Source organism: Sus scrofa, chromosome 1 (assembly GCF_000003025.6).
Source record: "Sus scrofa isolate TJ Tabasco breed Duroc chromosome 1, Sscrofa11.1, whole genome shotgun sequence".
In the NCBI taxonomy this organism is placed as follows: domain Eukaryota; kingdom Metazoa; phylum Chordata; class Mammalia; order Artiodactyla; family Suidae; genus Sus; species Sus scrofa.
The window spans coordinates 195,876,895-195,895,195 of record NC_010443.5 but is presented as its reverse complement, the minus strand read 5'-3'; the positions used below and the strand labels follow the sequence as shown (position 1 = coordinate 195,895,195).

Genomic DNA, 18,301 nt, shown 5'->3' with positions numbered 1-18,301 from the left:
CCGGCAGGGTAACGCCTTATATAGTCCTTGCTACTGGAAGGTGGAGCTTCGTAGCTTTCCCAACCAATAGGGAGGCTGAAGCTGGCGTCAGCGGAGAAAATGGGATGTGAGGGAATGACTTTGATTGGATGGTAGGCCTGTGACAGGTGAGTGTAATGTAGTGAGTGTAATGTGTGTGTCTGCGCTCCAAGGGAAAAAGGGCCCATGAAGACCTAAGCTACACAATAGGCAAAACAATTCCACAAGAGCTGATAGAGCCTTTGGATTAAGGAATCTCCTGCCTTAAGATGCCTACCTTGCTCCTAAACAACACCCTTTGACTTTTGTTGTAAGTTTGACTATTTACCGTCATGGATCATGGAGAGAACTTCAGTGTCAAAGCACATCTGAACTTTGCCTCTCTTGGGCAGGCAATCTTAGGCAAGGTATCTAACTTAACATGAGTTCTCATTTCTTGATCTGTAAAGGAAACTTGGCTTTCATAGGGTTCAGTGTTCTATAATGTATCGGAGTGCCCAGAATAAAGTAGGTGAGAATTTAAAAGGATGATAAAACCTGTCCTAAGTTCTTCCTATCCCTGTCATACATACATGGCCACATAGGACCCAATACATGTCCCTAAAATCCTTCCAGTTGAAACTGATTCCTAAAAGGGAAATAGTATTCCTATTCTATTGGTCTTTGTAAACAGAAATACTCCTAGGATAGATGGCTTCATAAGTCACTAATAAATTGAATTAGTGTTTGAGATCTTTGCTTTTCTTCTAATAATGCATACTGAGCTGGGTGCTTGGAGGAAGAGAGAAGGAAGGGTCTGTGAATCCCCCTCTAGGAAATTACATGATGGGATCCCTTCTTCCTTTCTCTTCTTCTGGAACATCATGATATTTCAAATGATTGTGGATACCTTAGAGATGGAAATAATTTTTTTCTAATTCTTACTGTCCTGTGAGAGCAGCCCTGTAGATGACTTTGAAACAATTTAAGAATGCTAGGAGTCTCTAGTACTAGTTTTGTCTCTTGATACAGCACAGCTGTTTTGCCAGTAAAACATGAACAGGTGTGTTCTTTTTGCTTTGGTGGTGGGGAGGGGTGTAGTTAGTGTTGATTACCTTGAAAGCCCTCAAAATGCCCCCAAGTAAGGTAAATGTCTAAATGTTCTCATTTAAAAATCAGCCAGCCTAGAGTGAATACTTTCCATCAGTCACTTTCCAGGATCATTTTTACTTGATGAAGTTTTCCACACCTTATTTCATGGTATTTTTTCCGTTAAGTAATTTTTGTAGATGAGAGAATTTTATTGAATACGTTGGCCCTTTAAGACACCAGAAAATGTGACGGTCGCAGCAGAGTTTCCAAACCATTTTTTTTATGACAAAAAAATTGTCTATTCATCAGTGGGTTCCTCGCTCTGTTCCTCGCTCAGTTCCTCCAGTTCCTCGCTCGGTTCCTCACTCTGAATTAAGTCTGACTCGTCATTCACGCCTGTCTCATCTGAGACTGTGGAAATCACATCTGTTGTCCTAGACTTTGACTTAGTGTCTGAGTCCTTTAATTCTGAAGAAGTGGTGCCCCAAAATGTGCTGCTTTCAGCACTCTTAGAAAAAGATGTGTCTGATACACCTTCTGATGGATGAAAGTAAGACAGAGTTGCCAGCTCTGGGTTGACAGAGTATTCACCACTCTCACATGATTTTTCATATCTGAAAAAGAAAACATACATCAAGACTTGTTTTTAATTGTGTACATCTGCAGTTCAACCTAACTTAGAAAAGCATCTTAAAATGTTATGTGAATTCTGTCCAATATATTGGTTAATTATTATAATGCTGTATAAATCAATGAAAAACATCAGGCCCTATACAGATGTGCTATTTCAAACAGAATTCATAACACTTTTGTTTTAAGGCTATTTAAAAAGAATGCATTTCTAGGTTCTCTATACCCTTTCCAATTGACTAGGGTTTTTTCTATCTCTAGATGACAATTTAAAATATTGGGAAAAAGCTCAGGTGGGATATTTCTTGAGAGACAACCCCTATAAGGAAAATGGAGCCAAACTGAATATCTTATAAATTTGGGAGTTATGTTTCCTAGCAATCAACTAAAGAGTTTCCTGCCACGCATGTTATAAAGACTCTGGATGTCTGTAGACTTACTTCATTGTCTTCATTTTGTACAGCATGGCACTAGAGACTGCCAAAATGATGACAAAAAGGAATAGGGTCATCAACGAGATGCCCAGCATTAATTTTAATTTGGCTTCCTGTAGTTTTGCCAGGTTGTCTTCATTTGCAGGGTTTAAATCAGAATCTGAGAGGAAAGAAAGAAAATGCAATGGAAAAGAGTGACACTGTTCTGCTTGTTTTCACAGAAGAATAAAAATAACAAAGCAACTGAAGAGAAGCCTTCATCATCTGGAAGCCTTCTTCACTGCTCTCACACCTCTACCCCCACGCAATGCAAAGAAGGCTTGAGGCCACACCCTATGGCTAAGTACTCAAATTTTTTACCTTTCACCTTCACAATAATCTTGGAGGAGCTATCCTTCACTTCATTCACTCCATTTTCCAGGACCACAGTTTATGGGTTTGCCCTTGTCTCGTAGTGTCAAAATCTGGTATCAAACCCAGGTTACCAAATGTTAAAATGCATATGTATCATTTCTCCAAAGAAGATATACAGATGGCCAACAAACACATGAAAAAATGCTCAACATCGCTGATTATAAGAGAAATGCAAATCAAAACAACCATTAGATACCACCTCACACCAGTCAGAATGGCCATCATTAATAAATCCACAAATAACAAGTGCTGGAGGGGCTGTGGAGAAAAGGGAACCCTCCTGCACTTTGGTGGGAATGTCAACTGGTACAGCCACTATGGAGAACAGTTTGGAGATACCTTAGAAATCTATACATAGAACTTCCATATGACCCTGCAATCCCACTCTTGGGCATCTATCCGGACAAAACTCTACTTAAAAGAGACACATGCACCCGCACGTTCATAGCAGCACTATTCACAATAGCCAGGACATGGAAACAATCCAAATGTCCATCGACAGAGGATTGGATTCGGAAGAAGTGGTATATATACACAATGGAATACTACTCAGCCATAAAAAAGGATGACATAATGCCATTTGCAGCAACATGGATGGAGCTAGAGAATCTCATCCTGAGTGAAATGAGCCAGAAAGACAAAGGCAAATACCATATGATATCACTTATAACTGGAATCTAATATCCAGCACAAATGAACATCTCCTCAGAAAAGAAAATCATGGACTTGGAGAAGAGACTTGTGGTTGCCTGATGGGAGGGGGAGGGAGTGGGAGGGATCGGGAGCTTGGGCTTATCAGACACAACCTAGAATAGATTTACAATGAGATCCTGCTGAGTAGCATTGAGAACTATGTCTAGATACTCATGTTGCAACAGAAAAAAAGAGTGGGGGAAAAACTGTAATTGCAATGTATACATGTAAGGATAACCTGACCCCCTTGCTGTACAGTGGGAAAATAAAAAAAAAAATGAAAAAAAAATGCATATGTATCAGACCCAACCCCCCAGCAAAATAAAAACCATTTCAAGACTCTGAAGAGATTACTATTAAAAATGTGGTGAAATTACATACAAGGGGTTAGTCCTTCAGGAAAGAAAGATGCAATTCTACCATTGGGACATGCATTAGTTTTTCTTTTAAGCTAAAAGGATGATGATGCTTTCTCCATGGCATAAGAACTGAATTTGCCATTTTATTACTGTGATCAAATCTAGCAGCATCTTGATGTTAAAGATACGGAACTTAATTAACTTTCTAAATTAAATTATGTAATAAAAATCATTCCAGGATACAGATATGCCAAAAGTCTTTTTACTAAAATAATGAAAATATATCTTTACTGCCAAATTTTATATCTTGCTGAATATATGTCTGACTTAACAGACATTTAAATAGTGACTTTAAATGACCATGTTGATATTTCTCCCCTTTCCCCCAACCTCCTCTCACCCAAAAGTTCCAAGCATTTTCATTATTCTCTATGTAATGATGTTTTGGTAATAGGCAATGACAAGCTCCCATGTCTATACCCTCTGATATTTAAAAAATTGTAATTTTCAAAGTGCAAGGCTAGAGTAAGTGGATAAAACGTGTGCAGTTGTCAATGACTGATATGTTGACTTTGAGGCAGATTACTTTGGGAATAATCAAATTATGTTAAAATGGGCTGTGCTCCTGAATTGCTTTGCTACTCCTTAAAAGGGTGTTTGTAAAGAGGTGTGCTTGTAGTACATTTCATCAAGGTGATGGTCGAAATTATAGAAAAGCTAATTACAAGTTTGGGCAGTGTTTTTTTTTTTTTTTTTTCCCCCTTGGTTTCCTAATTGGTGTAATGGAGATAACACCAACTATGAAAGTCGGTTGAACTCCATGAAGGAGTTGCTGTGTGGGCTGATGTAATAATGCATGTAAAGTGTAGGATGTGCTCAATACATAATAGAAGATAATTCTCAATGTAATTACTTGAAAAGACAATTTTTTTTTGTCTTTTTGCCATTTTTAGGGTCGCTCCTGCGGCATATGGAGGTTCCCAGGCTAGGGGTCTAATCGGAGCTGTAGCTGCCAGCCTACGCCAGAGCCACAGCAATGCGGGATCCAAGCCACGTCTGCACCCTACACCACAGCTCACGGCAACGCCAGATCGTTAACCCACTGAGCAAGGCCAGGGATCGAACTCGCAACCTCATGGTTCCTAGTCGGATTCGTTAACCATTGAGCCATGACGGGAACTCCAAGACAAAATATTTCTAAATCATTTGTCATTCCTATATAACATTTTTCTAAACAAAGAAGACTGACTCCATTTTCTTGAAGCACTGAAAGGCAAGTGGATGTACCTGTCAAATAATTCAGTAAAGAGTTGAGGTGACAGGCCTTAGATGTATTGCCAGATACTATTTCTTTTTCAATGTATTTTTTTGTGGGAAAGAGGTTTGGAAGAAATTAATATATTGCCTTGTGGAATTTTCCATCAAGTTATATAAATAAAATTAATCCATTAATGAAAACTATATTCAGCAGCTGGAATTCTCTCATTCGTTGCTGGTGGGAAAGCAAAACACCACTTTGGAAGACAGTTTGTAGTTTCTTACAAATCTAAATATGGTCTTACCATATGATCCAGCAATCACGATCCTTGTATTTACCTAAATTAGTTGAAAACTTATGTCTACACAAAAACCTACAAATGAATGTTTGTAGCAGCTTTATTTATAATTGCCAAAATGTGGAAAAAACCAAGATGCCCTTCAGTAGGTGAGTGGATAAATAAACTGGTCCATCCATGCAATGGAATATTATTCAGTAATGAAAAGAAATTATCTATCAAGCCACAAAAAGACATGTAGGATTCTTAAATGCATAGTACTAAGCAAAAGAAACCCATAAGAAAAGGCTACATACTGTATGTTTCCAACTCTGACATTCTGAAAAAGGCAAAACTCTAAAGACAGTGAAAAGATCAGTAATTACCAAGAATTGGGGAAGGAAGAGATGGCTAAGTCAAATCACGGGATTTTTACGGCAGTGAGGCTACACTGTATGATTGTAATGGTGGACACAAGATATTATGCATTTTTCAAAATACATAGAATTGTATGACACAAAGAGAGGACACTAATGTAAACTACGAAGTTTAGTTAATAGTGTATCAATATTATAATTATTAAAAAAAACACACCACACCAATGGAAGATGTTAATAACAGGATGTTGAGCAGAGGGAATATATGACAACTCTGTACTTTCTATTCAATTTTTCTATAAGCCTAAAAATATTTTTTTAGTGCTCTAAAATTAAAGTCTATCAATTAAAAAAAAACTGCATCATATGTCTTGTTCACTTGCTTACTCCTCCATTTAGCTTACTGTTTCAGGAATAGAAGTTACAAAACAGGAAAATGAAAACAGCCATCTGCAATATGGTCATTGAAGAACACTGTTCAGGAACTGCAACTTTCCTAAAACAGTAAATGTCTTCTCTGGTATGATGTCAGCCACCATGCTACCCTCTTACCTATACTACACCTTACTGGCGAAAACAGTATCACCATGCAGACACTTAAATGTATACAAGTATTTATGTATGCATTTAATTGAAGTATTTTGTTCTTACTTGGAATTGGGTGAAAAAATTGATCTCGTTCGTTGTCCTCAGTGGTTGCATTTATAGCTGTTAAAACAATAAATTGGTGTTATGGTAAATAAAATTCATTTACTAAAATTGTGTGTATGTATGTATGTGTATACTGTACAGAGTTTATTCTCACTGTTTAGGGTAGTTATGCTCTACATTATGTGAGCATTGAAGTTGTGAATACTGAACCACCATTGTCCCTAATGGAAATACAGTGTTAGTTTCCTGTGAGCCTCTGGTCACAGCATTTTTATCAACCAATCAATATATAATGTGTGTTTCTGTTTACAGACACTTCATTTTTTATATATTGCTGATTAACATCAGGCTCATGGTAAACGGCATTATAACTTACAGCTATATGAAGCTTATATAATACATTTTTCTTCCTAAGACACATCACATCTTCTTGAGTTTAGCAACACTAAACAGCACTGTAATACTATATACTTGGGAGCCACTTAAAAGAGCAAAATCGCCAATGGAAAGCACAAAAATGCAAAACACCTAGCACTGAATAGACCACAAGAAAGACAATTTACAGTATGAGAGCTCAAAAAAAGAAGGCCTTTGTTTTACCTCAGCTAGGAACAAGAGCATCAGGCAATTTTTTTTTTTTTTTTTTTTTTTTTTTTTGCTACTTTGCACATATCTGCAAATGATGAGGAAAATTCTGCAAGAATTGATTTGGAGGTTTCTAAATAAATTTTAAATGTAGGTAAATTCACAAATATAGAATCTGTAACTGAGGATCTATTTAATATGGTATATATTTCACATTTATAAAAATAACACATGCATATATGTGTGATACATGAATTACATTTATACATGTATGCATCTATAGATGATAGGCATGTTACATTTATACATGCATGCTTGTACATTTGTGCTATATACTTTTATGCATGCATACATTTTGCTATATACTTTGCATTAATTCAGGCATCTCCATGTGCTTATGTGCATATTATCCCAAATACAAAGAGGGATTATATTGAGCAAGAGCCTTATTTAAAAATTTTAATCATAAATTAAATGACTAGATTGCAACATTTGTAGGAGGATAAATCTTTTGTGGGGAGAATCAGAAAATGTGTTTTGTAATTGTTATTACCTATGAGGATGGCAGAAAAATATTGACTTAGTAATTCTTAGTATTAGAAGTATTTACTTTGATCTTGGGTTTCTTACAGAAGACTTTAGAAAACTGAAACATTTTCCAAGCTACCTAACTATTATGAGTTTACCTTTAGCTAACATTGTCCAAAATGCAGGCTCATTTGGACCCTGGGTTGTTTCTGTTTAAAAAACAAAATAAAACAGGATAACAAAATAAGGTCATTTGGCATTAGTAAAATTTTGATAGAACAGTCATTCACTTGTTTGTTGGTTTATTCACTTAGCAGTTATACCTTGAGCTTGTATCATGTGCCAAACCCTGTGGTTGGCATTAAAGCTACAGAAATGAACAAGACACAGGCTTTATTAGCTCAAGGAACACACTTTCAACATTGGAAGCTGACAAGAATCACTGTTATTTGTGTTGCAGGGTAATGAGGGCTTTAATAGCAATGCACAGGTGTTATGCACAGAGGGATCTAATTCAACATGCAGGGGCCGGAAACACTTCCAGAGGGAGCTGAGGTTCCAGTATAGGCTCAAAGAACCAGAAATTGTTTGCCAGGCAAACTAGGTGAGAGAGAGGCCATTCCATTGTGAGTAAACTCAGGTTGTCATGAGCACATTCGGTAAGCTCTGAGAGCTTTAGGAAGTCTGGAGTGAAGAATGTGGGTGGGGAATGTGACCAGAGAAGAGACTGGAAAGTTCTTTAATGATCAGTTCATTTCACACTTGAAAACCTCCTTAAAAATTTAGAACATGACCCCAAACCTACTAGTAAATTACTGAAGATATTTAAGAAGGGGAATACCACTATGATCATATCTCTATTTTTAAATGTATCAAAAGTTTTCTTTTCTTAGTAGTGATAATGATGCAAACTAACTCAGAGTAATCACATTAGAAACATACTTGGAGTGCATGAACTGGAGAATATAGGGTTCATGTAAGGACAGGGCCACTGTCTTCATTTAGACCACTTATCATTTAAGATGAAGGAGATCAGGGAGTTCCCCTTGTGGCTCAGTGGTAATGAGTGCAACCAGTACCCATGAGGATGCAGATTTGATCCCTGGCCTCCCTCACTAGGTAAAGGATCTGGCATTGCCTTGAGCTGTGGTGTATTTCACAGACGCGACTTGGATCCCACATTGCTGTGGTTGTGATATAGGCTGGAAGCAGCTGCAGCTCTGATGTAACTTCTAGCCTGGGAACTCTGTACGCTGAGGTGCAGCCCTAAAAAAAAAAAAAAAAAAAAAAAAAAAAAAAAAAGGGAGAACCATCCTGGGTTATTATATGTTAATAAGTAATTTATAAAAAATCAATATTCAATGTACAGCACAAATGAACCTATCTACAGAAAAGATATGAACTCATGGACTTGGAGAACAAACTTGTGGTGGTCAAGGTGGATTGGGAGGGAGTGGGATGGACTGTAAGTTTGGGGTTAGTAGATGAAAACTATTGGATTTGGAGTAGGTAAGCAATGAGATCCTGCTATATAGCACAGGGAACTCTGTCTAGTCACTTGAGATGGAACATGATGGAGAATAATGTGAGAAAATGAATGTACATATATAGATATATATGTATGACTGGGTCACTTTCCTGTACAGCAGAAATTGACAGAACATTGTAAATCAACTATAATAGAAAAAATAAAAATCTTAATAAAAAGTAAAACTCTTTGGAAGTGAAAAAATATATATTCTTGTCAGAAAACTCAAATGATGATTTTGATTTTGCAAACCCTCACTCTGAACTTTCCCTGCCTAGTAATAGTAGGAAACACTAATGATTAACTCTGAGCAGAGACAAGTTTATTTCTCAAGCATGTGATTGTTACATTATTTTAAAATTATATTAAAATATATTAAGTATATTATATAAAGTATATGCATGTGTATATATTTTATATAAAATACTTTATATAAATATAAATGCAACACATTTTACTAAAATGAATCTTTTTTTTTTGGTTGCCCCACAGCACATGGAATTCCCCAGTCAGGGATCAGATTCAAGCCACAGTTGCTAACTACGCTGCAGCAACACCAGATCATTTAACCCACAGTGTCAGGCTGGGGAGCAAACCTGCATCCTGGCACTGCAGAGACGCTGCTAATCCCACTCTGCCACAGTGGGAACTCCTAAAACTGTATTTTAAAAAGACCTCACTTCCTGTTCCTTTTCAAGTAAATCTGAAAATTGGTTTTTGGTTTTTCACCATGTAAAAGATTTTAGAGCGACTTTAAATTATAGTAGTACAAAGTCTTTAAGCATGCTATTACTTTATGAAATACTCAGAGTAATGAAAGTTAAAGTTTTCAGTCATATAATGATATGCTCCAGGTCTGACTACAGTGTTGTAGCTTTAATACTGTGAATATTTTTTTCAATAGATTCTTTACTTTCTTCTTCATTTTCAGTTCTTTCAGGAGGTGGCAATGTAGTTGTTTCATTGATGAGTTTATCTAGAAAAAGGGATAATGGATTATCAGCAGATAAAAATGTTGACTCAACATTTGTAATTATACATTTTTTTCCCAGCTTAAAAAACAGAATAAAAAAAGTGAAGAGAAAGATGTTGACATTTTCCTGAGATACCTTCAAAGAGGGGAAAGAAGAAGGCATTGAAAAATAAAATTTGTGTGATAATGGGTTGCCTGAGGTGGGATTAATGTGCCTATAATTTGCAAGCAGGAGGAAAAACTGAGAGTATGGGCCCACAGTCCTCCTCTGGTGGTTAGGAAGATCTATGGGGTGAGGAACATTGGCTTCACATGGTTCCCTGCTTAGGCCTTGAAGTGACACTGGCTCAGGACAACTTCGTTGCTCAGTGTAATGACATGAAAGAGGGAGTTAACATCAATGTCCTTGTAAACTGGAAATATATATGCATGTTAACTACTCAAAATAGAGCTTTGGCCATGAAGATTTGGGGCTACAAATCAAGGATTTTCAGGCCTGATTTAGTACATATCTCGGTCTACATTGTGTCTGTCTGGAGTGTACCTGGGAACAACTTTGATTGGAGGACCATTCCTCCCCACCCCCTGATCCCTGCCAGCCCATGAGGTTGACTATTTCAGTTAATTTGCTTAATATAGGAGTCAATAAAGTCCCATATGAAGTAGAAGCAATCCCACTATAGGAATATTTCTAGGGAGCCTACAATCAGCACTTTTATAGGGATCTTATTGACAAGAATGGAAAAAAGAATATGTTACCAGAGTTGACACTGATTCAGGCAAGACTGGAACAACTGGTAAGTAATCCTTAAACTCTGTTATGAAACCCTCAGACTTTGGAGAAAAATATCTGGATTGCCTAACTACTGCCTTGCCCTGGTAGTTTTAGGGACTAAAAGGATTGTTAGTCAAAATTATCCTGAAGATTTCCATCTCCTTGGGGAGCTTGCTCCTCTAAGATGTTTACTATGTCAATCTTTCTCCTTCTGTTAGAAAATGGCAAAATTTCCTATTCCAACTCAACTTTGACAATCCCTTGGGGACCTGAATTGTGGGAAGAGAAGGTACAGTTTTGGAATTTCTTCCGTGGGTCCTGTGGTCCTCAATAATCCATCTCCTAAGGGAATTTCAGATACCTGGTTGGTTTAAGAATTGCCTCTGTGTGTCTTGTCCCAAACAACTCAAGATGTTGTCTGCTGTGTACAGCAAAATTCCCATGAGTGATTTGTCCAATTATTGTATTCCCTTTAAGTATCCCTATCTCATTTATGTCCCAAGGTTTGGAACTGCTCAAAATAGTTCATTATTATGAAGTTGCTTTATTAATAACTAGGAATTACTGAGTCTAGCTTTTCCCTGTATTGAATATTGTCATAGCCAGACACATTCTTTTTTGCCTATTTACTTTCGTCCTCTTTTCTTTGTATTCTGTTTTATTTTTGTGTTTCAAAAATATGAGCTGTTGATACTTCAGGTGAAAGATGTGGTATACATAGTTTAGAGATTTGTAATACCCTCCAAAGTCACATGCTGGCAACAGTTTTTTTTTCTATCAGTAGTTACACATGGTGGGAAAATGCAAAAAGGAAATAAGAACATTTGAAGTTGAAAATTTAAAGCAGAAAGAAGTAAAAATATGAGTTTAAGAAAAAACAATTTTCTCGAGTCCTAAATTTAGTTATTTTATTTTTTGTTCCCTGCAAAGCAAAAAAAAAAAAAAAAAAAAAAAAAAAAAGGAGGGGGGAGGGATTAAGAAATGTAAGAACCTCCTTGCATTATGAATTTATCAGTGCAATGGCATAGTAGAAGCTCATTTTAGGAACTAAGACTCCCTGATGACATTAGCTCCACCAAGACCATTTTCCTATACAATACTCTCTGGCGCTGTTTTGAAATCTCGCTTTAAGGGTTTTTCATATTTTCAATGGTACCTTTCGGTACTTACAGTTTCTCAGAGAAAAATTCAGGTCAGTTGTTGCTCTCACAGTTATTTCAGACTGAGTGCCATTTGGATTTTGTGTTGTGAACACATCTGAAAACATAAGATCAAAACTTTTCAGCAGCTAGCTATTTCTTATTCCTTTACATCATTCCTTGCCTGATTTTTTCCCTTAAAACATATGCATTGACTAATTCCAAGAAAAGAATAATAAAGCATTTGAGATATTCTTCATCTACAAGATAATGAATGGGGCAAGGGTCAAAAATAAAATTCACGGGGAAAAAGCCAAACTAGTATCCTTATGCTAAATGACTCTTTCTGAAGAGAAATTATCAAAGGAATTAAAAAAAATATGTAAGTGCATAATTGGTACTGAAATAGATTTTTAGATATGTAATATTATCCCTATTTTATAAGCATTGTCAAATTTTAGCCAACTAAGAAGCATTCATTTGCCCTTGTAATCGGAAGTTTGTTTTCTATGCATGACTGCTATTCTTATAAAAAAGGGAGAGTTGGGGACACACACACACACACACACACACATGCATACACACACACACACAGTGCCATCAATGTATCATAATTTTGAAGAATTTCTGAGCTGGAAATATGGAGAAATAAAAGGAATCACAACCCAATATTCATTTTATGAGTTATGAAAGTATAAAATTAAAATACTGTGGTATTTTTGCAAGGAAAGACAGATCAAAGAAACAATACAAAGGTAGCAATTGAACTAATTTCAAGTGGAATTTAGATTATATTAAATGTGAACTTCATAACAGTGAGGAATTAGTTCTAGACAATTGGCAATCTTCATTGAAAAATATAACATTTTATGCCTATTTACACTATTTATGCCTATTTTACACTATATACTGTGTTTAGACCCAAGAGTTAAAAACTATGAAATTATTTAAATAATTGGAAAATAATTTAATGTCTTAGATTGGATAGGGCCTTTCTAAACAAGATAAAAATGAAGAAATTATAATTAATTAAGAATTTATGTTATAAAATTGTAAATTTTCTCTGAAATTTCTATGAATTTGATAATCAAACAGGTTTAAAGATAAGCAACAGCCTGGGAGAAAATATTTGTTACTTTTACCCTAGAGAAAAGATTTAAGTGTAAAAAGAGCCCCTACAAATAAATGAAAATACAACATAATGGAAAAATGGGCCAAGGATATGAACAAGTAACTCACAGTACACATTAAAATGCCCAGTAAACTCAGAAAAAATTCTCAGCCTCACAGGTAATCGGAGTGCAAATTAAACAGTAATGAAAAATTCTCACTTATTCACAAAATATGATAAATAATATTCATTGTATGTGATATTGTGAAGCATTCTTTGGGGAGGTAAATTGGTAGACACAATTTAGAGGGTAATTTGGTGGTATTTATAAATTTTTTAAAAGATTTATCCTTGATTCAGAAATCCCAATACCAGGTATCTATCCAAAGGAACATATACCCAAGTGTGTATGAGAAGAATGCACAAGGGGAAAAATTGCACATAATCTAATTTTTAATAAGGTAGTAGATAAATTATGGGACATCATTTTATGGTACTCTACTTCCATAAAAATAATGAGGTAGTTGTGAAAAGAGCTTAGGAGTTTTTAAATCAGTAAAGCAAGTCATAATGCGATTCTTTAGTGTAGCACCATTTATGTTTTTTGTATGTGTGTGTGTTTAAGAAAGTTTTTTTCTTTAATCAAAATAATAATCAGATTCATGACTTATTTACCCTCTGGTTAATTAAAAATAGAGGTACATCCTGAAAAGGAAATGAGTGCATCATTTTGCATACAGTAGAGGCAACCTGTGGTGGATAGATAAGACACCACTTCTGGCACTGCTTCCTTGTAGCTATGAAACCTGGCAATTGACCTCTCAGAGCATCAGGGATTTTTTTTAACCTACAAAAGAGGGTAGTGATTCATGAAAAAAAAATACAACTTATGTATTATAGTTTTCAAAGTACCTGCATTGGGTGTGTATGTGTGTGTGTGTGGGTGTGTGTGTGTGTGTGTACATACATGTTGATATATATCTTTGTTGTATTTCTATTTTTCTTTGATTAATGTTATTAAAGATTCCACAATAATTAGATTTAATTATTTTTGAATTTTAACAAGAGTTTCTTAGGACTTTTTCACATTTTAGAATGGTAGACTTTATGTAAAGAAAGCCCTTAAGAGAGATGGTGAATAAACTGAAGTTTAGTGGACCTTCCAAACATATCAAAATCGTCTTGTTATGGGTTGAATTTTCTTCACCTCAAAAAACATATGTGAAGTCCTAACCCTCAGTACCTTAAAATGTGGCCCAATTTGGAAATAGGGTCATAAATATTTAATTAGTTAGAATGAAGTCACAATGGAGTCGGTGGGCTCCTTATCCAAAATGGTGTCCTCATTAAGAAGAGGGAAATTTGGATATGGAGACACAGGAAGAACTTGTGAAGACAGAGACTGGGGTTCTGCTGTTACAAGCCAAGGATGTCTGGGGATACTGGAAGCTAGAAGAGCAGGGAAGTTAAGTACCCTAGAGGCTTTGGCCACAGCAGGGAGTGGCCAAAACTTTGATTTTGGGTTTCTGGCTTCTATGAGAACTGTGACAGAAGAAATACTTTGCTTTGAGCCCTCAAATCTGTGAAAGTTTGTTTCAAGAAGCCCTAGAGGAAACTGAAACACACCTCTAAATAAATTTCAATTAACTCACCGTAAAATTAGGTCAATTGTTACTAATGTGAATAACCATACTTCTATGATAAGCCCTGTATTAATTATAGATAAATACAAAAAGAATCTTAAACTTCATAACATCTCATGAAAAAAGTTGTAGGAAATAAGAATTTCATTTTATACACTGAGACATCTACAAGGTAAATTAAATTTCAAGTAGGAAATAAAATTATTATAGGAGTTTTAGAAAGAGTTAAATCAAACTAGTATAATTAGCTTCTGTATATATATTGCTATTAACTTTAAAATCTTACATTGTTTTGTATTTTTATAATAATCATCAGTTTTGTCATTAGCAGGGATATTCTCCTTAATTTCTTCTTCTTTTGTATGTGGTTGTTCAGTCTTTGGCTCTTCACCTACAGGTGTTATATAAGGCCCTGAAAAAAAAAAAGATGACCACAGATCAAAAATATGTTGATTTTTTGGACTACTTTCTTTTCCTAACATTTTTTTTTTCACAAAGGATTTGAGGCAGAGATTAAAATATGTTATGCCATATTTCCACCAATAAACTTTATATAACCCTACAGAAAATTGCCATGGATCAGTTTGCTGGGATAAGGGGACCCCTTATCTGCTATTTCAGTGAAAGTTTTAAATGCTTTCTCACCTTCATAAGTGGGATCCATACCACTAATCTCTGGGGAAAACACCCCATATAAAACAATAAACAATATAAAATTCATTGTGAAAATGACGTGATTTATCCAGTGATCTACTGTGTCTCAGAGTTTCCTTTCTGTTGCCCAGCAGGTCCTATAACCAGCGAGGACATTATGATGTCACTGCCAGATGGAGGTCAGAATGCCAGGGAGGAATTTCTAAAAGCTTTGTGACTTAGTCTGCTGTCTTTATCTTTGGTCCTGTGATGGTTTTTAGTTTTTTGTTTTTTGTTTTTTAAATAAACTATCATAAGATTTTCTTTCAAAATTAAGAGGTATGTTTTCATGAAATAATGTAAAATATTAGTTCCTGTATTTTAAAGAAATATTACAATTGTCGATAGAAAAATGAGAGCAGGGGTTTTAGGATGCATTTGCTTTATGAAATACAAACTTTGGTTTTACTAAAAACATTTTTATCAGTGAAACTGGTCTTTTACCTCACATACAGATATAGAAAATTATCTAAAACTAAGTCAGAAGAGGACTTAGGCATATAAAATTATCTATGTGTTTATTCTATGATGACTCATATAATAATAAAGGCAAGAAATCAAATGGACAATGCCACCAATGTTGCTCTTCATATTAAAGGATCACCTAACCTGCTCTCCATCCATTTTAATATTGACGGATAGCCTCTCAGCTCTGGAGAATATTTGTATTAAAATGACATAAGCATCAGGAAAAAAAGCATATGCATTTAAAAAGAAGTTTTTTTTTTTCAATGTAATGATGACTCACAGATGAAGTCCAGCCAGTGTGGTTTCAGCTGGGCATATCTGAGAAACTAAAGAGTGAACTTGGCAGGAATCTAATTGTGTAAGAGGGTGAGAGGAAGCAGAGAGGACTTATCCTAAAAGAAAACAGAGTCATCACATCCCTGCTCAACCAAAGGGAGGTGGCCCTGTGCATAGCACAGTTTTTCTATCAGACCCTCCTGCCCGTTCTTCTGCAAGTGCTGGGAGGTGGAGAGGAGATGTGATTAAGAACTAGCAGGCCTCTGGAGTGCTTTACTTTGGCATTTCCCTCACAGAGGGCAACATAGAAGAGGAGAGGAAAGCGTGCCCCTGGCTGCCCTGAACCACTGCACAGCTAACCCCCTAGTACCTCACTCAGAATGTGACTCTGAGATGGGGTCATTACAGACAAAATTAGTTAAGATGGAGCAATACAAAAGTAGTGTGGGTCCCTAATATAACACGACTGCTATTCAAAGTAGTTCAAAGCATAGTTATTATGCAATGCCGTTAGCTTCAAGTGTACAGCAAAGTGATTCAGTTATATACACATAACACACATATATATTTATATACTTTTTCAAATTCTTTTCCTTTATAGGTAATTACAACATATTGAGTATAGTTCCCTGTGCTATACAGTTGGTCCTTGTTGTTTACCTATTTTATATATAGTAGTGTAGGTATGATAATCCCAAACTCCTGATTTATTTCTCCGCAAAACCCTGCTATCCCTTTTGGTAACCATAAGTTTATTTTTTGTGCATGACTGCTATTCTTATAAACAAAAGGAGAATTGGACACAGACACACATATAGACACAAACACACAGAGAATGCCATGTGAAGTTGAAAGCAGAGATGGAGATGATGGAGCGGAAATCAAAGAACAGCAAATGTCCTATTGGCCTCTGCCACCTCATGTAGGCAGCCCTCCTACACAGATGCCCTCCTCATTTCACCTGGGCTCCAATACCCATGCCAAGCCACTCCTCCCACTCTGCTACATCATGGATGATCCTGCCTTGGCTCTGATACTGTATCCAGTATCACTCCTCCTACTCAAAATTCCTTATCATCCTGCTTGAGCTCTGACACCCCACCCTGGGCCATATGTCTCTCTTCCTCAAACCATTGCACAGATGTCTACTGTGACTGACCCTACCTAAAGTTTTGGGAAGGGAATTTTCAGGAAAATGAAGGGGGAAGTAACAATGTCATTATTTTCAAATTTAGTGGACTCAGGAACATTCAGAACTTCTGAGTACTGCCAATAGGACATTTGCTGTTCTTTGATTTCCGCTCCATCATCTCCATCTCTGCTTTCAACTTCACATGGCATTCTCTGTGTGTTTGTGTCTATATGTGTGTCTGTGTCCAATTCTCCTTTTGTCTGAGTACTGTGATCTGGTGATATAGGTTTGCATTTCTGTTCTTTCACTAATTACTAGCTTGACCTTAAGTGAGATGTTTGATCTCTTTGCCCCTAATCCTGTTCTATTTCCTTTCTCTCCTATCTTATATCTGCTCTTTCAACTTGAAATAATGCCTTGTTCACATCTCTTTTTTTGGGGGGGGGTGCTGCAGCCATGGCATATGGACATTTCCAGGCTAGGGGTTGAATTGGAGCTGCAGCTGTCACCCTATGCCACAGCCACAGCAACTTGGGATCTGAGCTGCATCTTCGACCTACACCACAGCTCACGGCAACACCAGATCCTTAACCCACTGAGTAAGGCCACAGATTGAACCCACGTTCTCATGGATACTGGTCGAGTTCGTTAACCACTGAGCCACGATGAGAACTCCAGGACTGTTTCTTATAGCAACCCATTTTATAAGCTAAAGGCCTGAGTGATTTGGAGACTAAATAGTGGATGTTGTCAAAAGACCAACCTAATATGAACTTATGGGGAACACATTAAAGACCTGGCAGGATTATGCTGGCCCATCTTTTCTCTACCTCCCAGCACTATCCCACCAATGGAACAAAAAGCCTGCAAATGGACATTTGTACATAGCTCATATGGACCTGCCCACTCTGCTTTCCGGAGTTGTCTTTCTATGCAGTGAGGGCATCAGGCAGGAGAGGTGATGAAACATAAAACCAAAGGTGTATAAATTTATCATAGTTTATTACTGAGAGAATCCTACATGACAGGTCTGCAGAACTCAAAATATCCTAAAAACATCAACTTTTCAAAACATAAATAAAATTCTTTCCTTTATGGTCTGATCCTCTGAACCTCCCCAACCCCCTCTTTGATACTTTTGCTCTGCACTGATTTACTGTATACTATTCCACATGATAATAATATTATAATGGAAAGGTGTCCCATTGTCAGAGCAACAAAGGACAGTGCTTGCTCAGTTCCGGCTCTACTGAGACTTCAGATACCCA

The 18,301-nt window shown here is 36.5% G+C and overlaps 1 protein-coding gene across 1 annotated transcript; it reads right to left on the bottom strand.

Moving 5' to 3' along the window:
* On the bottom strand, nt 1,218–15,185 carry EQTN (equatorin). Its single transcript, XM_021085066.1, is given in 7 exon segments — nt 1,218–1,703; nt 2,160–2,313; nt 6,183–6,239; nt 7,454–7,504; nt 11,742–11,828; nt 14,751–14,876; nt 15,110–15,185. Coding segments are annotated over 7 exon segments (867 nt in total). The 3' UTR covers nt 1,218–1,387.